Source organism: Mastacembelus armatus, chromosome 18, assembly GCF_900324485.2.
Source record: "Mastacembelus armatus chromosome 18, fMasArm1.2, whole genome shotgun sequence".
NCBI lineage: Eukaryota > Metazoa > Chordata > Actinopteri > Synbranchiformes > Mastacembelidae > Mastacembelus > Mastacembelus armatus.
The window spans coordinates 14,722,077-14,748,043 of NC_046650.1; the positions used below are offsets into that span (position 1 = coordinate 14,722,077).

General features: G+C 40.7%; 1 protein-coding gene across 1 annotated transcript; it reads right to left on the minus strand.

The window, feature by feature from the left end:
* Positions 1 to 221: 221 nt before the first annotated feature.
* usp53a (ubiquitin specific peptidase 53a) lies at positions 222 to 25,967 on the minus strand. The gene is made up of 17 exons (XM_026299119.2): positions 25,641 to 25,967; positions 19,259 to 19,891; positions 18,575 to 18,667; positions 18,254 to 18,388; positions 16,914 to 17,024; positions 16,001 to 16,083; positions 15,695 to 15,779; positions 15,271 to 15,417; positions 13,993 to 14,142; positions 11,906 to 12,074; positions 10,916 to 11,062; positions 9,512 to 9,658; positions 6,777 to 7,569; positions 5,999 to 6,066; positions 2,364 to 2,430; positions 1,540 to 2,270; positions 222 to 1,451 (listed from the first exon to the last, which is right to left on the minus strand). The coding sequence occupies exons 2-17, from the start codon at positions 19,400 to 19,402 to the stop codon at positions 1,375 to 1,377; spliced, it is 3,147 nt and encodes a 1,048-aa protein (XP_026154904.1). The 5' UTR covers positions 19,403 to 19,891; positions 25,641 to 25,967; the 3' UTR covers positions 222 to 1,374.

Here is a 25,967-nt window from a genome sequence, read left to right on the forward strand (position 1 = left end):
TTCTCTTAAATATAATATAGATTGTCACACAAATATATTTAAATAAATGTTTATTCAATAACTGTAACAAATAAAAATATAATTAAATGTTACAAAAATTCTTTAAAATCAAAGAATTGTACAAATCCAAATTAGTTTCATATTCACATACAAATACAAAAGGCACTGTGCATTAGATTCTGCTGCATATATAAAAGATTTGGGGAAAAAACAAAAATCTTAAATATACAGTATTTTTATTAAACCCCCCCCCCCCCAAAGAAAAAAATCAAGCCCTGTTTAATGTTTTAAATGTCCATGTCCTACCACTGCAGGCTTGGTCCTAACAGGAGCTATTTTAAGAAATAAGAGCCTGAAAACAGGAAACTCATTTTGCTAATGACAAAAATCAAAGGTTATAACTGTAAGAGTGCTAAAATAGAAATAGTCAAAAAATTACAGTGCAAATAAAAAGCACAGAAAATATTTAAGGATGATGGGATGTGTGCAGGTGTGATTGTGATGGCATAGGGACATGCCTCTTGTCAAATACTTTTCTAAGAAAGCAGTTTAACATTCACCCATCACCTTATAAGTACAGCACACTCAAACAGGCGTTCAGAATCATTTTTGTATATTACACCTACTCTAAAAAAAATGTGCTGGTTATCTGCCAAGGTTATTAAATGCTATGTACCAACAGGAACCCAAACTGTAACCTGTCCCACCATAACACGCTGTGTGTGTCCTTGAGCTTCATATGAACACAGATCCTTAGGATCCATTTTTAAGTTTTAGGTTTTGAGCACCCAGTATGTAAAAAAAAAAAAAAAAAGTCTGAATATTACTGGAACCCAATATGTGTTCTTTAAAATCCACTGACAGATAATGTCAAAAAACAGAGAATTGGGACAGACACCTCATAACACTGAAATGGGAGTAGTTAAACAAAAGCATCGTGTGAGAAAGCAGAAATGCAGCAAAGTGGTTATTTCTTCATGTAATCTCTTAATCTCTTTTGTGACACATTCTTCATTTACTAAAGCCTTTTCCTTTGAGCTACAGAAGTCCAAACATAATCAACAGTAACATATTTTAGGCATTTTTTGCTTTCTGTACCTTTCTATTGGTTATCTACTGTGCAAATTCGATATTCATTCAAAGCTTTTAATCATTCATAGCAAAGCAGCCATACAGCTATGAAGGACACCCGCCATTCTTTTTAAAATCTCTTTGGCATCCAGTTTCATGACCAACTTTCTGTTCAGACAAGTTCATAAACATTACGCATCCCAGTTCGAAGGTCTCTAACTATGCAGCAGTCATCGTGGGTAACAATTCCTCTGGGCGTCCAGTCACTGAATCATTCAAGGTCTGTTGATGCTTTTGCTAAAATCACAGAAAACCATGCTCGTCAAGTCCTTTTGTAGTCACTGGATTCCACTTTGCAGTTGTCTTGGTAGTAGAAAACCCTGCAAAACAAAAGCCAAACACTGAATGCAAACATTCACACAAATACTATGTATAGTATTAAAACTAGTATAGAGTACTGTTGGATACCTGACTCAGTTCGACTTTTGGAAGGCTCTTGTGGCTGAACATCTGGCAAAAAGAGCCCCTTCCCTTCAACATCACTCTCTCCTGATGACGTATGGTCTTCAGCTCTCATGTACAAAGCAGGTCTCTTATGGTATTTGGCCCGATAAGTGTCTGTCATACAGTTGTCCACGGAAAAGTAAGTGGTGGGAAGAACCTTATCTGTCAGAGAAGGGGAGTCTGTACCATCATCTTGTATGGGTTTTGGGCTGGGAAACCTCTCGTCGCTCTCACTGGCCGACAGATCGTTCCTCTCCTGGTCTGACGATCCCGACTTGGAACTGGTATCTGATGAAAACCTGTGCTCAGCAGGGGTCTCAATCCACCGACGGAGGGTAGTGTGTGAGAGGGTGGACGAGCCATTTCTGGGTTCATTGCGGGAGCTTGACTGTGTTGGCACCTCTGGCCGTTCAAAGTGGGCACCGGATGGGTCAGCGTGAATGCCGCCAATGGTCTTGGGGAATAAAGGGGGGTGACAGTTGTGCAAAAAATGGTCTATGCGGGCAGTTGTGCTGGTTTCGTCTGGTTCAGAGAAGGGTCCAGCAAGATAACCAGAGCTGTTGCACTCAGAACTGCTGGTCTTTGCCAGGTAAGGAGGCACTGGGCTCACAGGGCTGCCATTCACATTTTCATCTTGTTCACTGTCCAAACTACTGTTCTCCAAGATCCCAGGAGTGTATCGGAAAGCTCTCCTCCTGTTAACAATGAAAAACCCAAGTCACTATCTCAACTGCCCTTTGTCAAAATCAACTGAGAATTTTTATTTACAATTTTAAACTGTGTTTTACCTTCGTATGTGCTGAGTGGAGAGGATGACTGCATCGTTGAGATCTGGGGATTTTCTTCCTTGTTCACCTACACAATAATGAAAGGCAAGGCAGATTTATCTATATGGCAAATGGGAAACAGGCAATTCAAAGTGCTGTACATATGCAAAGAAAAGCAATAACAATATTAAATAAGCATTATTAAATAAATAAATATTAAGTGAACATCAGAATACATTCAAAGACAAAACATTAAAATCAAATAGATAAAAACAGACAAAAAAAAAAAAATACAATCACTTCAAGGAGATCAGGAATCTATTGTGGGCCCTTATCAGTGAGTGATTATAAACTAGTAGCAGCACTTTAAAAGCACTTTCTGTTGTGTGGGAAACTGATTTCAGATTTAAGAACAGGACTGATTTGCTCAGTTCTCTGGGATCTTGATAAAACCTGTTAGAACATCCTTTGCATCGAGTTTTTAGCGATTTTGGAAAAAATGCCCGATAGGACTGAGGCGTTGCTCATGAGCAATTGATATCACACGCCACTAATTTGTAAACTCACAGCGATCACTACCAGATGGTCACAAATTAAGAGCTAGGTAACATCTGTCATAGGCTTCCATTTGTGCTAAAATATTTTTTTCTGTATCTCTCTAGCAACATGTTACCTAACAGGGGTCGCGGTGAGGCCTGGTGATGGGAGAGGAAGTATCAAAGCTGCTAGTCTGGCAGAGAGCCCTCAGGCCCCCTGTGTACCACTCTCACTGTCTGATCCAGCCAAAGAAGAACGTGGCCCCTCAAAGGGAATTTGGGTTCATAGTCAGGCCCTCTTAGCTTAGAGCGAACAGTAATAATGAAACAATAAGTGGCCTGAATAGACTCAAGCTGATGGAAAAGTTGGACCACAAACTAATGGAAAGAGAGTAAACCTAAAGGGTCAATTCAAATGTGATATTATTATTTTTATTTTTGCAAAATATGGGCATAATGGCTGATTTTACCTATTAGATCAACACAAGCATATTTAAATCAGGTCTCTGGGTGGGAGCTGAGCCAAGTTAGCAGGGCAGGTGTGATTTACAAGGACTGAGACAGACAATGGCTGACTAACACGGCAAGGAAAAGAGTGAGTGGCTGCAGTCCATCTGTGATGTGTCAGCATACCCTCTTTTTTTTTTTTTTTTTCCTGTGCTCTCCCAAAGCATTAGTGGCTAAATCCTTTGTGCTGGCATGCAATTACGCTGGGGTCAGACTCCAGACTCCAGATCCCCTCCACAACACTATTGCATTTTTAAGCCGCTAAGTCTATGTAGCAATTCACAATTTGATGCTGCTGATCTGCAGTGTTGGCAAGCAACTGTAATAATATCATTCTCAAAAACAAAACGTGATGCAGTTTTACATTGCTTTCTTCTAAAATAATCTCCACCTCTCTATGGTGCACTGTTGCCAGGGGAAAGGCTGAAGAAGAAAGCAGCTGGATATTAAAAGAGCCAGGCTGTTCTGTTGCAAGACTGCAACTTACAAAAGTTCACTTGTTTTCAGGTGCAAATTTATTTAGGATTTGTTCTCTGTGTTGTATGTACATATATATATATATATATATATTTCCCCCCAGCTTTCAAACACCGATACTCTCCTGTTGTAAATTACTCAGACCCCTCTGATCCCATTCCAGCACAAAGGTGAAAGGCACCTGTTTTTCTGCTGCAGTTATCCAGTAAACAGTTTAACTGGGTGAAACACAGATGCGATTTTACATTATTTCAGTGATACCAACTGTCAGAGTGTGAAACTCCCACAGGGAACAGAAAATGTGCCTCCATAAAAACCTTGAAAACAAATCCTAACTAGGTTTTGTGAAGTTGTACATGCAAAATTGCCTGACAGCTCTTTGAAGTTTTGTTGATGCAAAAAAAAAAAAAAAAAAAAAAAAAGCTCCACACACACACCAGTTCTAAGGCTGTTGAGATTTGTAGTTCTCAGCATTGTGCTGTCTAGGGTACTTCATATTCTTCATCAATCAAACATCAGTCAGACTTGTGTGCATATCTGCAGTTCAACTTTTGAGGACCTGAACTACTGAATGTGTGTGTGTGTGGGGGGAGGGGGGGGGGGATATTAAGAATTTTATCTGCCAGTGGCCACAACAAATAGCCTTTGTTTATGTGCAATATGACACTGGCATAGGAACATTAATCCAAATGCCTCAATATACTATGTGTGCTCATCTCGTGGTATTAGCACATTGATTGCCACATCAGCCACTGCCTTGTTAAGTTGCATCAATAGACTGACTAAGCCGAGCAGCATAACAGCAATTAACACACTAACTCATGGGCACATATGCACAGCAGATGAAGATTTATGCAAACAAATACAACGGATAATAAATCCACTGAACTGGACAAAGGACCCGATTCACCAATTCTATCAATTGCTTTACCTGAATTGAAGAACCATTAATTCAGACAGGAATGAGCATGAAAGTAACTCTGAGCAGAATATTTTTTCCCGTAACAATAATGAGCTGGGAAAGAGAGCAAAGTTAATTACACAGCTCTTCTGTTTATGTAATATAGTGTGCAAACACAGCCATAATAGTATCTTGTGTGTGTTGCTATGGATTCTAAATGAGGTCTACAATAGCCACTGGAAGCAGGAAGGCAACACTAAGAAAAGGGTGTCTAGATAACAGGTCGTGTATGGACTTACAGCTGTGACCTCTCACACCATTATAGAGAGGTTGTTGTCAAACCATTTCCATGTTGATACAGGAGGAGTCTGAATCACAAGATCTGAACATTTAGGTGTCAAAGTGCCCTCATCTAAACTTTAGGTCCCGTCTTTGATGCAACAAACCATCGTTTCAATGAATGCCGGTGGTCAAAATGTCAAGTCTGCTCCTCATAACTTTCCCCACCGGGTGGTAGACTTTAATGAAGTCCTGGAATCTGCTCAGACTTCTCTGAAACTATAGCTCAGACCAAACTACACCCAAAGCAGCTATAGCAGCTGCTTACAGCTACATGTTTGAACCACCTTGTGACACAGCTGGGTGGCCCCTATAAGCTCACCCATCTTCGCCTCTTATTTAGGTCCCTGGGTTCTTTTTAAATTCTTTTATCGCATATAAAAAGTATTCTGAAGTAGTCGGGTTTACGTTTCCTTTGAACCCATGTACATTCCTCTGCATGCTGCATAACCAACTTCACTCAGGAACAAAAGGTCAAGTCCCGTCAGTGAGGAACCACAGCACACTTATTTCCATAGTATCCCTTCAATCGGGCTGTGACCTTAACACCACCGATGGAACAATAAATCAAGGAAACTGCTGAGTAGTATCATAATATTTCAGACCATTACAACACACGGAAGTCCTGTGGGCGGAGGAAACTTCTTTAATGTCAGGGCCAAGTCTTTGTAAAAGACTGACCCTTTCCCACCACAAATAACAAATAATAAATAACGATGCATCTTCCTTTGTGTGAATATGTGTCAAAGCTTGGAAATAATGGTTAAATATTTTAAATCTCCATAAATAAAAGCACAAAAATTTAAATTTAGCAAATCTGTACAAGAACATGCTGCCTCACTCTGAACCAGACATTGGTACAATAAAGTCAGAAAAAGTGAGACTGTTTTACTCACCAGTGGACAATGTAGTGTGCAATATGTCAGCCTTCAAATTATCTTTTCCTTTCTGAGGGAAGTGATCCCTAAAATACAAAAGAAATTAAATTATTCATGCATGGTGGACACAAGATCTTCCTGTGCATTACCTTTTACCAACCAGTTAAAGAAAGTAAGATAGAAACAGACTGAGCAAAAAAGGTGAACTAAAGCCTCATGACCTCACCTTAATATAAATTAACTTATATTTTCTTCACGATTCACAATGTTTTGTTTTGTTTGTTCCCTTTTTTTAAGTACAAAGTATTAAAGTCATAGCATATTATCAAAATCTAATTATGCTTTTTACATTCTGTGACTTCGGGCTTTAACCCAGTCACAGAGCATCATATGCTGAAGGATTAATAATTAAAGGAACACGTTACCAATATACTCTCAAGAGATTGCCTTGAATTATGCACTAGCAGTTTTGGAGGTCAGCTATGTGCTGGCTCTCCCCTTTGAGTACAGGGGTTGTCAGCCAGTTGGGATCATTATGTCCAAACAAGGCCTGTAATACAAAGCCAACAAATAGCAGCCCAGCATAAAAAGGTTGGCATACCTGCATCGTGAGCATTTATGCTAAACAGATCCTGCTATTCTTAGAGTTTGTTTGTAATGTTTAATAATTTAAAAAAAGCACTTTTGAGGCTGCATTCCCTAAATGAGTAGGGCATGAGATGAAAGCAGCACCAAACAGCAGAGACTGTGACGTAGCTATTTGTGTTTCATAATTTGGTGTAATGATCCACCTCACCTGTTTGAATGCAGCTCAGGTATGGGCCGCAGGTCCTTTGAAGAAAAGTTCTCTACCACAGGTGAGTCAAGATTTGCTGAGCCATTGCTTAGTCTGTCACTACTTTCATATCCAGACTCAGTTCTCTGGATCTTCCAGTTGTCACTGCGCATTTTCAGAGGCGCTGTGCCCTTTGACCTGTCTTTATCACTGTGGCCGCCCCGGCCATCTGAGTCCAACGAGCTCCGGCTGCCACTGGTTTCATGCCTCTGCTCGTCCTCATAGATGGTCATTAGGCTGTTGGGTTTACGTTCTTCCCGGCCTGCCCGCGTAAACTCTCTGTCTCGGTCACGGGAGGGTGACTGACTGTTGGGTCTTCTTCCGGGGCTATGTTGTCTCTGCTGCCTCTCCTCTTGACTTACCAACTTCCCATCACCAATGCCACTTAAAACACTGTCCACATTTAGTGCCTCCCGCACAGGCTTCCACAGGCGGGTGGGTCTGATACGGCTATTCCGTCCACCGCCAGGGTGCTCTCGGGAGTCCTGGCTGCTGTCGGTGTCATATCCATTAGAAAACTGGTCTAGTTTCTGGTTGTGATGGCCACTGCCGACACTGGGTACACTGGGTAGCACTTGGACCCTGGTCTGAGACTGAAGGGGTTCATTAGAGGATCGACCTCCAAGTTGTGGTGTCCGCTCAGTCCGAATGGGACCTTTTCCTTGACTGCTGTACAGTCGAGTCTCCAGGTTTTGTCTGAAGCGATTCTCTGGAGGGGACACGGAGCGGGAATAGGTCCTGTCCTGACCTGGATCTGAGTTTAGGTAAGATAAGTTTCTATGAGATTATGAGAACATGAACAGCAAAGTAAATCCTTAAAAGAAACGTTGTCATTGATTTCAGAACAGTTTGAAAATGTGGACATTTTTGCTTTGTAATCAACAAACCCAAAAACTGAGGAGCAATACAAAACTCATTCAGGTGGCTTTTGAGAAAAAACAAAAAAATTTTCTACAAAACTGATTGTTCACTGCATTTTTATGTCTTTCCTGGTTCACTTGTTGTCAAAAGATTATGTTGTGGGTAACACTGCCAAGACCAAAGACTGACTTTAACACCTGGATAACAAGACGCAAAGCTGTACTAAAGAACCCAGCAGGTTGGACAGAAAGAAAGGGGACAACATGATGATAAGATTTCTGTCTGCAGATGGCAGGGAGTTGTCAACTATGACCATCAGGAGCAGATTTTCTTGCATGGTGTGTACACAGAGTGTTGCCAACTCACACATACAGGCTCATACCGCTGATGATGAAAGGTTGGCACTATTGTGTTGTGTGTATTTGTGTGTATAGGCACATATGGGTGTGTTTCGCAAATGAACAAGTAGCGTGTCCACACATGATGGTTGGGTACAGATGTGTATCTGCTATTTTAAGGACACTTCAAGTCATAATAGCCATTCTCAAAATATATGGCAGGACATCCTTCCTGGAACTGGTTCCCTTGTGCAACTACAGGTGCGTTCACACTCCTTAATCAGCCCCTTTATGCAGAACTAACAATCTGTGTAAGGTATTTACAACTCACAAAACAGATAAAAGATAGGGAGGAAAAAGTCTGACAATCCCAAGACAAACGTAAACAAAAGTATATTAGTGTATTAGAGAGGGGAAAAATGTATTATTTTTCTAAATGAAAGTGCAACGTCCATTGTGTGAGTCCAATGCATTCTTATAACCAATAGCTGACAGTGCTTTGTACTGAAGTCATCATTTAAATGACAAAAGTGATCTGCAGAAATGTTCAAAGGTACAAAAAGGGAATTTAGTATCACACTAAACTATCAGCCCTGGGAAACAAGCCCACAGGATGGGAATCTTATTGCTTTGATTTTGCTGACTGTGCACCAGAGTTAAATTACTTCAAGCATTGCTGTCAGTGTTTAAGCACATATATATGATGCCACTGTGTTGTAAAGACTTTCTGCTGCTGGCTCAATGTTGTCAACAGTACACAGAGCAGTGAATCATTTTGGAGAAACCGTAACGTTATCCTTCAGTCCAGTATATTCTGCAAAATTTCTTAAGCTTTTTTTATTCTGGAAAAGACTTCTTTGCCAGGGCATGATCATACTGTGGTGAATTCATCATTCTTCATACCAAAGCAGCTATCCTCTTTTAGCCTATTGCATTCAATCATAATGGGACATACGCTTGTTGCTAACACTGGCTACTGTTGTTGACTTGCTGGATTTGGGATTGTGTTGCAATTGTGCTCCATAATCCCCTCACTCATACTTAAATGAAGGCAGTGATGCACTGAAGGAGTGTTAAAGGAGCCAACCAATCAGTGTACTGATTAGAAACAACACACAAACTCAACTACGTGGATGAGGAGACATGAGGGAAAAAAAAGCAGTAACATGAATTTTTGAAGTTTAGGTTACCATTTAAATAAATAACACATTATTTATCATTGTTTGGTTGGATCTGGCTAGTTTATGTTTGACTGTAAAGGTCCATGTAGACCACACAGAGGGGAATCAGGCTCTGAATATGAGAGTGGGATAAATGCAGACTCCAACAGACGTCAGTGCTTAATCCCCTTTCTGACACATTGGTCCCGATCCGAGAGTTACGTAAGTGCTGAGGAAGTGAAAGCCTTTTGCATCATAAAGCCTGGTAATTCTCATGTGTATGTTTATATGTCCAGTCCATATTTATGGATCTATATATTATATGTCTGCGACCAACCTCTGCTGCGTGACTCAGGCCTCCGCTGACCACTCCGATCAGGCTCTTTTCTAAATGGATGCATCCCTCGTATCTCTCCTGCTCTCTGGGCAACTTCTCTTGAAAGTTCCCTGATGCGACTCCTGGGATCACTGGTGCTAATTTTCACTAAAAAAAAAAAAAAACATACAAAAACAATTAGATATTACCATCAGAAAATTCCCCCGAGGAGGGACAAGGGGCATGTAGCAAATATGGCACTAATGCAACTGCTGAATCAGGTGAGGATTTCCACTGCTCCAGGCAACATTTAAAGTATTTTTTCCCTCAGTGTACATATAGATGTCAATTGCCATAATATCCTTTTCCATCCACGTCTTTGTCCGCAGCACCCCTGGACACAGAGTAGTTGTTGTGTGTAGCTGGAGGCCAAATGCACAGCACAGCATTTCGCTGATGTATACGATACATTTTCTGCTACATGAGGGGAAAAGCAGTGGGGTGAAAACATGGCCATGCAGAGACTTCTCCCCGTCTCCGGCAGATATTCACTTTGACATGCAATGATTAGTCTTGGCACTGGAAAACATGATCATACTGCAGTTCTGTTAGCTGCCTGAGATTTCAACAGGAATCACTGTGAAGAGAACATGACATAAAAAAATAAAAGGGGTTATTTGAAGCTAAGTTTTGGGGACTCCATGTTCTCTTCATTCGCACATAATAAATCAGAGCTTAATAATTTGACTTCAAATTTGACTGTGGTGTTTGACAGCTGTGAGCAACGAAAGGCACAGTACTGACTAACTTTTCCTCTCTACACCACAGCTTCTCTAGCAAATTCTCAAATGAAACAGTGACACAAATCCCAAGAACTTTCACAGCAGCTGCTGGAAGACTGGAACAATATGACAGTAGGACTTATAAAATATTGATCGATCAAAAGTGATGTCACTAGTTTTATTTTATCATATTTTCAGTGAAGGTAATTTCCTTATACACCTTTCTCCTACTCATACTTAAATAAAGCATTACCAACTGTCTCCTTAACAAGGCCCTTAATCTCTTCTGTATTACTAATAAAGCCAGATTTAGCTTCACAGAGAAATATTTAATTATCTTCTTCCCTAATTGCTATGTAGATCTGTGCTTGTCATCACGAACAAACACAATTATAAATAAATCAGTCTGAAACCTGCAACACAATATGACTCATCTATCTGCTTGGATGTTTTCTCGGATGCTGGAAAACTAGTACGTATTACATATCCAAAACCAAAAGTTTTGTTTAAACTGGTGTTTGTTCATAATGTTGGAAAATAAAGAAACTATCTGTAATGTAAACAAAACAATAGAATATGGAAACTTTGCATCTTTAGTTATAAATCTAACTCATTTCTATTGCTTCTGTATTTTTTCCCTTACCTGGTCCCCGACCGCCGCTGGTCTGAGCACTGCTCCTGCTGAAGGCCGAAGGGGTCTTTTGTGTGAAAGAGTTCTGGCTCAACAGAGCGTTCAGATTCTCCCTGGTGAGTTCCAGTTTCTTGTGGGCTGCCGCGGAAGAGTCCAGGCCTGTAGAGGAGAAAACATCAGACACAAACATTTTTCGTTTTCCAGTTCAGTCCATGAACTCAGGACTTTCTCAACAAACAACTTGATATGAACAAATGTAGGCTACACACTAGACCTGAAACTCTGAAGCTCAATTTAAATGACTAAATCAGCGCTTAGTTTTTGATGGATGATCCAGTTTGGTCCAGTGCCCTGTCAGCTCTGATGGACAGCCTGGACCTGGGGCACAGCCAACATGGAGAGTTGGAGGAGGATCTTTGGAGGGGATAAAAAAAAAAAAAAAAAAAAACCCACCCCAACCAAACAAATCCAGGGATATGTAATCCCAACAGCAAAGAGCTTCAACTGTTGTAATCAACAAATTTTCATTACTGCGTGTTTTGGTTTGCTGAATTTCCATTTTAAATGATTTGTAAATGAAGCACATATCAATGTAAAGTTAATTGTGTGCTAAGGGACTAAAAGCTCATCTGAAATAAACCATGATGTCTTTAATTTTTATGAGATTACATCTGTTTTAAGTCAAACACTTAACTCCAGCTGGGACACACTTAAAGTCACCAGCTCAACATGCAACTCAAACTTGAGACTCCTTGGACTTAGGACCTGCACACCACCCTTCATATCAATCGGTGTTTTTTATATGGTATTATAATGAGCTAACTTGGGATGGGATCATGTTTAGTGAATGCAAAGAAAACCAAACAACACTAATAACCAAAATAACAACATCTCAAAAGATATTTGATGTTGTCATTTCTAGAAAAAGGCACTAAAACAAAACCTCATATTGATACACAGCCACAACTGATTTTAAATCAGCCCTGATGGGACATATCATACCTTGCACTTCACCATTGGCAGGGGTCTTGTTTTGGGTCTGGCTGATGTTTTGTCTTGAGCCATCATCTGTGGTGATAGCACTCCCATCCGGGTTGGAGTAAAACAGGAGGAGAGGCTGGAAGTGACCTTTGATACATTTGCTGACTACATCTTTCCATCTGGAGCCGATCTACAGCATAAGTTAAAAAAAAAACTCAGTCAGTGCACATGTACGGCAGAATTACAAGAATTGTGTACCTTTCTGTGTGACAATACTGAAACAGACAGAAAAAGAGATTTACAGCATTCGTTTGTGTGTTGCCTACATGCTTTTGTGGGAATCAATGCATTTCAAAATATTAGAGAGGGTTTAAAATGTTGGATATCCCTTTCATGTTCCAGCGGATCATAAATATGCTGACTGTGCAAATTATGAGACTGTGGTTCACTTCAATTTTAAAAAGCAGCCAAGATTTGCTTTCCTGTGACTCTACCCGTTTTCATTTTACAAGGAGACTTTAATTTTAACTTAACTGTGATGTTAAGCATCTTAACTTACTGCAAACTGCACACGCTCCGCTAATGCCCAGCCCAGGTCCGTCTTAGCCTAACATAAAATCTGACAGGTTTTACAGATTTCACTGGCAACTTTAAATCAAAACCTCACCTTTAATGTGCATGGTGTAATTTGAGAGGGAATATAACAGACTCGGGCCAAATCGCACAATCACATTAGCTAAGCTGTGTAAAGGAAATCGTGTCTCACCACCAAGGCACCATACAGGCAGACTGCAGGCTAACAGATGCTCATGTGCTCCTTAATTAAGCAAATTACGGGGGAAGAGGAGGGAGGACTTGGTTGATATAGAGATAGGAAGACGATGTAAAAAATGCAAAAACACATAGGAAGGATAAAAGAAAAACATCTTGTAGAGATTGATAAAAAAACAGTGACAAAGACTGGATGAAGGAATGTACTACTATACTACTGCTAAGACTGCTATAAACAAAAAGCTTAGTGCAGAGCAGGCTCTTGTACAGCAATATGTGTTCTTAAGACAACAAACTGTCAGGGTACCATGAGTCTGTACATTTCTTTGCATCCAAACATTGCACTGACATAGACTAAATGTATATCTACAGCACAACCTTGGATCTATTTAGCTAAACAGCTGAAGCCTTCCTACTGCTGTCGTTTGGCACTGATGAATTCATTTAGAATAACATACCTGTGATGTCTATGTCAGGGTTTTTAAGTCGTACAGCCAATTTAAAGAAAAAAAAAAGAACCTGCCAGCCGTTCAGATTCAAATTCTCAATGGTCGTGTTGTATATAATGGCATACGTAATGCTGGCAAGTTTCGACCCAGTGCAGGCACTGAGTACTGTGGCGCCTTCATCTCAGGAAGGGTGGCCTGCACACAGAGCACAAGGTGCTGATGGATTGAGAGAGTCAGCCAGCTGCTGCACCATAGCCCCTGAAGAAACTGGGAGGATGTGAGCATGCATTTGCACGCCACAGGAATGAATCCAATACTGAGGGAAAAAGGGACTAATATTGTATTTACTATATACGCACACATAGACACAGCATCTAGCCTGCAAAGCACAGACACACATTTGCATGCTCAGTATTCTTGTGGAGGTTCTGCAGTAACGTTTGCAGCACTTTTTGATGACAGAGTTGGGGAAAAGCAGTACAAATGGGGCTTGGGGCTGAGCCATTAGTGCCATAAAAGCTCACCAACCCACAGGCTCATGAAGGGCTATCGATGTGGCCCTTCTTTGGCAATAAAAAGGTGATGCCGAACAGAGACTGAACTAGTCTTTACTGCTGCTTCTAAAACAAACCTTGTTTTATCAACTCCTTTTATGAAGAGAGTCTTACAAATCGTAAACTTTGGTTCTGTACACTAATAACCTAAGTCCCAAACTATAAACATTTAGAAAACCATTTATCTATTGTCTGGAAACGTAACAAAAAGTTTCTGTTACACGATGCAACATAAAACCAGATGAAGCCTGGCTCACCCTGGTCTTTAATTGACTCCGTCGCTCTATAAAATTCATGTTGCACACGTACTACATACTACTGCATAGTTTCTCACCTCTTTTACTGTTGCATCATCAAAGAAGACCCATTTGGAGGACTTGGTGTGGAAGGCAAAGGCACAGTAGTGGCGGCTGGAGTAGCAGATCATCCCCACGAGAAGCAGCTCTCCATTTTTGGCACGCTCATCTGTCACCCTGTAGAAAAGCTGTGTCAACACAAACACACACACACACATATATATATATGAATACACATTACAGTTAGGCAGCTGCAGTAAGTGAGCAGGCAGGTTGATGCTGAAAGCAGGTTGAATCAGTTTCTCCTGAGGAACTGGCACTGATTTGATGATTAGTAGGAATAACAAGGTAAAAACAGCATTCAGGAGACGAATGGAGAAAGCAGTAGTGAAACGGTGACTTATTTTTCCTGCACAGCATGTTCTCTCTCACTCTCTCAAACAATAGATTGCAGAGCTAATGAAGGGGGTGGAGGGCTCCCTTTAACACATTAAAGTCACATGAACCACTCCCTGATGAATCAAGGCCTTTGTGACACCCTAGTGGGCAGGGGGAGGGTGGGGGTTTCTGACAAATTCTTCTGATGGTGAGCTTTGGAAAAAAGCATGAGGGTACTGTCAAATAAACAGCTTGAATACTTCAATAAAGAAATTATATAACGTGTTGAGGGCATGAGCATGTCCTGATCTGACCTACACTGACTGTGAACCTCACCCAACACAAGAGGACTGATATGAACAGGATACAGAGGAACACGGCATGTGCCATTTTTGCACATGAATTTCATAATAATACTTCAAGCACCCTACAGATGGATTGTACTGAGAACAGAAGAAACATCGTGCTCACGTGTGTGCATTCAAATATTATCAGTAAAGCAGTCGCGCGACATTTTCCCCTGTTTCAATCTATTTAGCCCACATTTTCCTTTAGACAGGCATGCACACACACACACACTCTGCAAAACACAAGATGAGGGGAGGGGCTTTTCGACAAGCTGACCAAGGCCAGCAGGGGCTTTCTGATCAGTGGCAAAGACCAACTGGGCACTGGGCGTTGACTGCTTATGCAACAACTCTGACTTACAGAGAAATAAATCCCCACTTCATTTCCCACATATGTTCGTTTGCAGCAAAATAAACTGACAGTGTAACAGAATAATACTAAATGGCAGCTCTGTAAACTGACCCTTCCCAAAACAATATTGACAGTCTGAATCCAGTCGGAAAAAAATGTTTTTCTTTTCTGTGAATTGCAAAAAATGTCTCTATTAGAATCCCACACATTACAAAATACAACACTTAAATTATACTCACCGCAGAGAGACTGAGATGAGGCCCTAGTGAGCGGATAACATCTTCAGTGAGGTCTGACTGGTCAGAGTCCCAGACAAAGCCTATGGTAACTATTTCTGGGGAGTTCATGAGTACTTGTCGGATCCTGATTCTCTGCCCACAGTTGCTCTGGAAAAGAAAGAACAAAGATGCAGAAAATGACTCTTTATTAAATCCCAAAAGCAACTCCACCCAGTTATCATCTGGACTACAGAACTGGCTAGTCATTATTACATTTTGACCAAAAAACCGAACCGATCTTGAGATTTAGCAGAGTTGCAGAAGACTGCCATAAAACTGCACATCCAAAAAAAACAACAACCATCTAATGGGGAAAACTGTAGCCAGCACATTTTCTTTTACCAATACACTGTAGTATTCAAAACAGTCTGAAAAAGCCACTTACTGGACAGTTACGAAGGTCTCCTAGCGTACGTGCTGCTTGTAACAGTTCCCCAAATGACTCATCTCTGCGCTGAAGCATTTGTTGACTAAGTGAAAAAGAGACGCAGAGTGAGAGGCAGATAAGGAAACGAAGTTTAACAAAGTTCAAGCTGAATTGAGACGGGCAAGCAGGATGAAGGTACACAAAGAGAAAAACTACTGTCTGTGTGACAAATGTGTTGAAAGACACATGAGAAGCAAAAACAATGTAGCGTGAGACAGATGACAATGGGAAGCCAAAGGAAGTTTCATATTCCCTGTCGCTTACCAGAGTGCAGTGGTGGAGACATAATGCACCAGCTCTGTAAACGGCAGTGGGTCGGAGGATGCCCCACAGCTACGGCATACAGACTGCAGATGGGAGAGAGTCAGTGACAAACACAAGACAAAGTTACCAGAAAACACACACACACACGGGTGGTTTCAGCATGCACAGCTACTGCCAAGGACTAATTATCAAGTCAGCATGTCATTGTCTAAAAGAGTGAGATCAGAAATAGTCAAAAAACACACTATTTAATTTGTATAATCTGTGCATGAATTATGATGAGCCTGTCCTGCTGCTTTCCTTATGTTATAAACTGTCCCCAACATCTTCGATTACTGCCATTATCATCAGGTATTCAATTTAATTCTGAAGTTACCAATCTCCCTCTTACTTAGCCAATCCTCATTTAGGCCTTGATAATATTTGCTGGATTGGCAATAACATTTTGCCGTGAAGTCGATGTAGAACAAAATCCACTGACTGTGCCCCTAAGGGATTTAGTCCAAAGACGTATTATCTGTTTGATTCAGAGATAGAACTGGTTTGGGACAGGGACAGTCGGTGATGGGCATCGCAGCCGCAGGGCAGGGTGATGTATGTGTGTTGTGCTGGAATTTATGTGTACACCATCTGTGATCTATCTGAAACTGCTGCTGCAGCTGCAGCACTGTGGAATCTGACCAGAAACACCCTACTTATTCCACCGGGGCCACCCAGTACCAAAACATGATGGATTGGATTTCTACTGTGTCAGACAGTAGAAACAGATTCATGTAGCAACCTGTGTGTTGTTAATCATAACACTGGCTGGTGTGTGTTCAAAAGCACAAAAAAGAAAAACTGAAATTAGTAAAGTGAAATAAAAAAATAAAAAAACTGAATGTTGAATAATTCTTTCCAACTGTTTACTAACCTGCTCATAAAGTGACATAGCAAATTTCTGATGCGTGATGCAGGACTGTGCAGTACAGGCATCTGTCTCCTCAGGCACAATGTGCAGGTGGATCCTTTCCAGTATGTTCTCCTGTGACAGAACAGGGTTTTTTTATAGCAAATATTTCTAATTTGTACAGACACCACAAACTAATCTGGATTTTTAATCCAATATTTTGAGCAAGCGCAAAGGACATATCATTACACACTAATTTTAGGAGTGATATGGGAAACCTGACAGGATAAAGGAACCCAACTAAACAGCACGCTATACTTCATTTTAGCCTCCTCCTGTTTCCATGGAGTGCTTGTGACTTTATAAAATATTAAGGCTGTGAGGTAGATCTGCAAAGGCTACAGGCACAACTTCACAGCCTGTTAATCTGACACTGGCCAACTCCACCAGCACACATACTGCAGAAGTACTACATGGTCAGTGCTCAAGGGCAAAGATCCATGTGGAATAAAGTAATAATACTGTCTTTAAAGGACAGCAGCTTTGGCACACAAGCTTCAGTTTTGATGCAAAAGTTGACCGTTGAGTGTTTGCAGCGACAGGAAAAACACATTGTACCACAGTTGTTCTCTTCATCTAACATCATTATATGGAAGATTTGGGAGTAATTTCTGCTTTGACAAAGTGAATTCATGTTTTTTCACTCTATAACTCCAAACTCACACATGTGCAGTCCTTTCTCTGTCCTTTGCTGTATAACTGGAAATTCAAAGTGGGTAGTAAAGAATGTAAGTGGGATGAAATCAGGATACATCTGTGCTGTTGGGCCATATCAACATTGTAAAAGGAAAATAAACTAATTACACTTGACTGACAAAACAAAACATGATTAAAACAATATGATAAAAATCCCAGGACCTGTTTTACATTTGACTTCTGGAGTCAAACAAAAGAACATGAAAATTATAGTGTAGAGAAAAACAAGTTCTGGCCAAACAACACTTTGTGTTGCAAAAAAAAAGAGAAAGAAAAACTGGAACCGATACACAAAAATCATGAAGGACACATCAAACTGACTTTTAAAAAGCACAGAAATTATGCGACACAACTTGGTAGCAAAAACAGAGATGTTCAAACACAACTCGGAGCTTATATAACCCGTCACGATGATATTTAGCGGCAATGTGGCAGGAGATGATGGGAGGGGAAGGGAGGGACAGAAGCTCTTTCAGTGACCTCGCCAAACAGTTTGTTGCAGTGCATTACCCAAACTGTGTGGCAGGGTAACACACAAACATGCACACACCCCACTCCCTACACTAGTCTCACTGCCTCAGGAGAGCCGGGTTGCCACAGGAACTTACAAAGCACTCTGCGGCATCATCCATGAAGCCCAGCTGGAAGCGCTGCTCGTCCTTAAAGGTCTCTGCCAAGGCATGACGCAGGTTGTCGGAGGGCAGGGCTCGCTCCCGACTCTGCTGGAACTGGGAGAAAATGCCCTGAAGAGGAGAACAAGAACTTTTTGAACAGGGGCGACAGGACATGGCTGTTTATTAAAAGCATTTGTGCCACCCTCACTGCTCAATATGCAGCATGAATATGACGACCAACAGGTTATCACATCCAGAAAAAGAGAACTATACAGTCACTTCTCTGTAATAAATATACTTTTGACTGGACTCTACCTTTAGTGCACAAAAAATGCAGGACTCTCCTAAACAGAAGTGTCCAGGTAGCTGCCGCAAGCTGCGTCTGAAGATGTCCAGGTGCCATAGTACCTACAATACAAAGGAGAAACAGGAAGTGGTAAACAGTCAACTTTGTATTTGAGCATTTTCTTGCAGACTCAAAATAATGAAACAATAAATGAGAAGCTCCCAGGTTTATAATTTTCAAACAAGTTGCTTTGTGAAATAATGTTAAATTCAAGTTTAGAGGTGTTTTCTTAGCGGGAGGTATCTATTGTCTTACTTGGCATGTTGACATTAAGACTACATCTACAAGGAAAAGACACGAGGTACAGCTCTCTCATAGAAACAAGGCCGAAGGTATGATCATGTTCAACCAGCTCATCGGTCGTCTCACCCTCTGAGTCACAGGATCCAAGAGTGACCTCACTCTGCGGCTGACAGCAATAATGAACCAACTCACCAGCTCGTATCCCACCAGTCACAAACAACTCTAAGTACGTTAATAAATCACCGGGAAGCTTTGGAGTTTCTAACACAAATGTCATATTTTAATATGGTGAGACAAATACAGGCCCTGGAAGAAGGAACACTAGTTTTGTGAAGCTTGAAATGAAAATTAATTTTTTGCTGTTCTGACAAAGATTTGACTCAATTTTAACACAAACTGCACAAACCTACCTGCACAGCACTATTGAGGAAGCAGCTGTTCTGGCCCGGCTCATTCAGCAGTCCTTTGGTTGGGGCCAGAGACAGCATGCTGCCCGGCTGGTACGATTTCCCCAGATTGCCCCCCGGCTTCCTGAAGAACTTGGCCCATGCCATTGGATATTGGAGTCTACCTTTAGACAAGTGGGATGGTCGGGTGACAGGGCAGGGTGGTGATGGGATCAGATCCCTCGGCCCCTGAAGGAGTGACTTCCAAAGGAGTCTGGGGCTAAGTTATTCCACAAGCTGCAGCAGTTGCCCTGCTAAACATGGGCTTCTAGTCCATTTCTACAGCTCATGCAGAAGGTCCTTTTATTTTCTCTGATACTTAGAAGTGTTTCTGTTAAAAAAAAGTTCAAAATCAAAAAAAAGAAAAAAATCAGAATCCAAGTCTTTGCTTTGGGAAGTCTTTAGTGATGAGTGGTCCAATACTTCTGACCAGATGCATATTAACTACACAGGAACACGTCTCCACCATCCTGTAAGAAACAGATGGTGGACCGCTACGTGCACGTTTTCCCACAGCGGTGATGCGACTGAAGACATTCAGCAGCAGTCCAGCGTCCTGAGAGGTTCACCCATAGTAAAGTTTTATCCACGGCTGGCCTGTGTTAGAGAGACAGAATGAGTTGACATGTTAGATGATTATCAGCTGATGCTTCCACTAAGCATTTCAGCTTTTCTATTATGTTAAAGTGCAATTTTCACTGGACACTTTTGTATTAGAGTGATAATGAATTTTATAACAGAGAAATAAACTGTACAGTCCGTATGGGACCACAGCTGCTTTTCTATGCCCAATTCTAGGTTAGATTTCAAACTGGACTTTTTAGACATGTCAACACAGATTATACATTAACTTTTACAAACAGCCTTTGAACTGGAGGTGGAGGTGTGTCAAAGTTGGCTCTAATGTACTGCAACATCCAGAAACATTTATTCCAAGTTCCCAAGAAGACAGGAATTAAAAAAGAGCATTTTAGAATATGCATAAACATGTTGACTATCAGCTCATATCAATTTTGTATAACTGATAATTAGGACAACGAGTAAGAAAAATAGCACAAACACCAGTAAAGGCCTACTATGTGCAGCTTGACTTTATTCAGTTCAAATTACATTTGCTCTGGAGAAATCAACCTGCTCTCACTACTACAGTCTTCAGTTCTTAATACATTTATTACTCTGTTGTGTTACAATCTTTTACTTCATTACCGATTTATTTTTTTTCCCCCCAAACTTATAATTTATGTTCATCACCTCCAGAAAGGGATTGAGATTGGTCACACTGCTGTTTTGAGATGATTTTAGTGAGGAGCTTTAACTGAAGCCGTTGTTCCATGTAGGAATGCTGCTTCACTTTTCTATTGTACCTGTTTGTCTGGCATTCTCAAAACTGGTCTGACCTATTTATAACATCAGATATTCCACAGACGACATGAGGATGCAATCCAGTATATGAAACCTGCCATCCATGCAGCATCGACAACACAGTAACGCCAATAAAATCTGCAGGGAATCTGCAGTGAAAAGCTGTGATCACAGACCACTTTTAGAGGACTGATGGACGAATAGGTTTCTGCTGAGTGAGGCAGTGGAAGTTGTGTCCAGGTTATTACATTAGCAAACGTCCCATGAGGTAGATACAGTCACAGTCAGTAGGTTCAGGTATGTTTACTGGGAAGGAATATTTCTTTATGTCATTCTAAATTATGACAATGTTTGTCCTGTGACTTTATGGAAAACTGAAGTCAAAGCAAAGCAGAAGTACGTCCAGAACCAAAAAAACTAATTACAAAGAAGCAACGCTGAGCAATAGTCTCTTGTGTGATACACAGTGATTCATCTTCTTCTAGGCCCTCACACCTAAAGAAAAAAAAAAAACCCTCAAAGAATAAACCTCAAACATTTTGTTATTCAGAGTGTGGACTAAAATTGTTGCCCTACTTTGCACACACAATGAAACTTCGGTTTTGTAATAGTCTCCAGAACCACAATTTCAGCCAAAACCAGCTGGACGGCATTGCCATTCCGGTATTTCAGGAATCCACAAAAATATGATGATGTCGCAATATAAGTTTAGAGCAGGTCAGCGGTGCAATCTGAGGTTCAGCATTTACATGTTGCATTTAGGCTGATCGTAACAAGGTTCATCCAAACATGCTTATGTCTCTGCCTCTATACTTTGCAACTGGCCTCCATAGCAACTGCATTCCAAGGCAATCACTTAAGCTCAGAGTTGCCTAAGAGGGGCTGTTTTCAGATTAGGTTCAGGGCTGGAGAGGCAAGTGGAAAACTGTACACTCCACCTACACTAGTATTGCCCACCTGCACTGACATGGTGGCACCAAGATGAAATGACAAATCAATATTATTACTTACATTTATTTAATAAAGGGGAAACTGATTACAAGCGAGCAGCCTGAATGCATTCCTTTAATCTATCATTATTATGTTCAAATAATGATATTATGTTATGTTCTATGTATCCTTCTGTCGCTCTCTCATCCATTACCATCTCTGCTTTACCAATTTAATAAAGAAACAAAAAACAACAGCACACATCCTCATGTCTGATTTATTCAACATCAGTTTGATGGTATGAAGAATGAAGCCATGGGATGTTCTGTCTGGTGACACTGCTGACAACAGCAATGTAAATATGGAAATACGGCTCAGCCTTTCTTGTGCTGGAAATTTTATTGCATTATGGCAGACCATTGAAAAACTGCCAACCTCTCTTATGTTAAACTATGTTTTAGTGGGAGTGAAAGTGGCACTTCCTGACCATAATTGGGTGATACAATCTTACAAGGTTATGATTGGTTGCATAAGCATTTTTTTCCCCCAAACACAAGGAAATCATTATTGAGGGTATTGGCAATATATTAAAAAAAGTTATGCTTATTGGTCCAAAGAGATTAAAGTGGCACATGCTGTGCCTAACCTATGAGCAGGGATTCACATGAAAGTGATACATATACACTGATGCAAGAGACTCAAATATTATCAACAGATCTCAGGTATTCATATTAAAATTCATGCAGCTATATAGAAAATATCTGCTTTATTCATAAACCAAGGTAAAGAAAATTAGCACTTGTCACAGTATTGTTTTAGGTCGCCGCCTAATGTGAGCCGCGGGGGCTGCAGAAAACCTTCCATTTCAAGTTTGAAAGTTGAAATAAATTTCTTCATGGTGATTTTTTTTTTCTTCATCTCAAAAAGCAACCAAAATGAGCTCATAATGACAGTGCTTTCTGCAGGCATATCTCACAAAACAAGAAACCTGCTCTGAAGTTCCCTTCACATTATCTGGCTTTAATAAACTCAATACTGGTGATGTTTCAGTTCAGCTATGTTGTGAAGGGAATTTTAATTTATGAGGTAAGCTGAAATTATTTATCCCTGTAGGGAAATGAGGTCAAGACCAGGGCAAAAAAGTAATGCTCATTTAAGAAAAATATACAAAATCTATGCACAGCACTTAAAACACCACCAGAAATATCTGAAAAAGGTCAAATACCAGAAGGAACACACTGCAAAGTGTCATTAAGTGACATTTAAATTACAACCCTATAAATTTAATAATACATAAATTACCTGCTTCAAACCTACCTACTGTTGCACTGCAAATAATGACATGTACTAAACAAAGAGACCAAATCACTCTCACTGCAAAAGCCAAACAAAAGAAGAAAACTTCACTTTTTCTTCCAGGACACCGGTGCAGGAAGTCCAGTCTTCCTCTGTAAACGAAGGTTCACTCAGACTTGTCAAGCAAAGTCCAACATTGACTCGTATTACAAGAAAAATGCTCCAGCTAGCACCTAGGAGTAATCAGAGAAACAGTGTGCTGTGCAGCAGCAGCTTTGACAAAACGTGGGAATCAGGGAGATGTGGACGTATTTGGTGTGATGGCACGGGGAGTCTGATGCCATAATTTCTGTATTAGTAATCCGATGATTGATAGAGTCATCAACAATATTGAATTGAGCTCCTTAATAAGGTGATGCTAAAAGCCTCAATCTGCTAAATTAAGTCATGTTAACTCAATGTGTGTAAGAGCTGATAATAGACATGGGAATGCACAGAGAAGAAGCAGTCGAAGAGGCCTGTGTTTAGCTTTCACTTCCTAAAACATCATAGTTCCTTCACACAACTAAACACATGCACCATGGGTCAACTTCCAGCCTCTCTATGACTTTTAAGTTAATTTACAGTCTTTTTTAGTCACAGCCTTCTTTCCCTTAGTTGTGCATCTTTTTTTAGAAATATTACAATTCAATTTAACTTTGAGATCAAAAAGCTCTAGAGCTATGTTACTGGTAAAAAGGAAAGAAATGCAGCCACACAAACGTATTTTTGTGGTGAGGAAACAAACCCTGACAACATAATTAAACGGTATTTACAATGAAAGGAGGCTGTTGCTACAGAAACAAAGAAACACATTTATAATTTATTTCACAAACTTTATGTAAAATAAATTATCTGAGCAGCTGTTTCTTTATTTGGGATCCATTATTAACATCTACATGTGTCGGTGGTTATTACATTTAGTTTTAAGGGCTGCAATACTTCTGTTAAAGATGCACCTTGACCACCAGTGAACTGAAAATCAACCAGAGGGACAGACTGACAGTTAACAAGTCGACAATTACTGACATTTTCCATGTCTGGAGTTACTCTGGGGTGAAAAATCCTCTCTATTTTGGGTGCAGTCATGCAAACTTCTAAGAAGTCTGACTCATGTGTTAAATCTAGGAATGAAAGCACATTTTACAGAGATGTCTCATCACGGCCGACAGGGTCTCACTCACACATGTACTTCCACATTATCTGTTGTTTTTTTTTTTTTTTTTAAGAAAGTGATGAACTAAGTGTCTGACATCAGGGCAAACATTTCCTCTGCACTGTTGACATAATGTTTTACCCTGATATAATTTAGCACATTGGCTTTTCCCAATTCTCTTGTCAGTGTGTTTATCTTAATTAGGCAAAGCCTGGAAACATACACAACTTTACAACAATAAACCACTGCACGCAGGAGAAGAAGCAATAAAACATATCCATGCGTGCTAAAAGCCCTAAGACAACACTGGAACTTCACAGTAAAAATCCCTAAGGACTGCAAACACGGTTTAAGCCTTCGGGCAACAATGCAGTACTCGTTTCCTGTGAGGGCTTCCTGCTCAAAGGCATGCTGCTTTCCAGCACACGGTCACTGTGCTCAGCTCTGTGAAACTGAACAGGTCACCCACACCACACTGAGTCACCCACTATTCCCTACCAAGTCCAACAGAGGGAAAGGGAGAACAAAAGCACATGAACCAGAGAACCGAACCTGACAGAAATATAACATCCTCTTCTCCGCTCTTGAAGATTGTTTCCTTAATGTCCTCTCACTCACAAAACAGATGGATCAGGTGTTTCAAACACACCCAGTTACCAGAAACTATACTGGGAAAAGCAGGTCAATATGCAAATAATACCCAATAAAGGAGAGTTTTTCCAAGTACTCCTGCTCAACATGTCTGCAAACAAAGACGTGACATAAGGCCTACTGTTCAAACTCGTTCTTCAGCATGCCTCCATATTTACTTCATCATCTTGGTTGTGGAAATGTTCCAAACCGGTGTAGGCCTACATGATGTTTACAGGGCTGATTATCTCACTGCTCCATCATCACTGCACTGACTTGACTGTAGCTCACGTCAATTCAAGCAGGAGACCCCAGTTTATAGGGTCCACTGGGGGCAGGTCTAAATGAGCTCCTTTAAAATCCTCAGTGTCTTGTCAGGATGTAAAGAGTGTGTGCGAGAATTAGTTACGCAATACGAAACCTCAGTCCACATCAAAAAAAATAACAAGAGACTTGGCAGCGTGAGGCGCCAACACTATAAAAGAGAAGCAACGCTGATATTTTACATAATAAAAGTACAGGAAAAGCTTATTTATGGCCCAGTAAATATACATTCCTACAGAATAAGGGGCTGTCGGTGAAAATAGCAGCTCAACACATGAGTATTCACTTTAGCACCATGTTTGTTAAAATAGCTGCATGAATATTTAATAATAAACGACGCAGCCTTTATCACAATATCAACTACAGGTTAGATTTGACACAATAAACCTTGAGAATAACAAAACAGTCACATTAAGTAACAAGTGTGCTATATTCAACCTCCGTGAGCGACTGTCAGCAGCCAACACTACAACATTAGGCCCCTCCCGCTTCCCGACTTACCTGGGCTCCAGGTAAACCTTCATTTCCGCCACACGTAGCCAAACATTACTGCTGCAAACACATAAACTACAGAATTACTGACGTTAAACTGAGATAAAAGCCTCTCACCTCAGAGATAATAATAATCCAAAGGGCGCTATTATCCGTCAGTGCGGTCAAAACAGGAGTTGGAGTGTTTGGTTGAGTTTCGGGTGAGGAACCAGCCGTAGTCGCTGGTTAAAAACGGGCTTTACGGGACTGGAAACTAAAAACACCAAGTATTAGTGTCTTCACGCCGCTGAAACTTCTCTCACTCTGGCTTCTGTCAATTTCTTTTCTCTCAGAAATTTCACTTCGGACTCAGCAGCCGTCTCTGTCCACAGGCGATATATTCCGGTTTCTGGAGGCGTGCGGATGTGCTGCAGCTCTGTGACGCGCGGCGGTAGTGAGCAATGC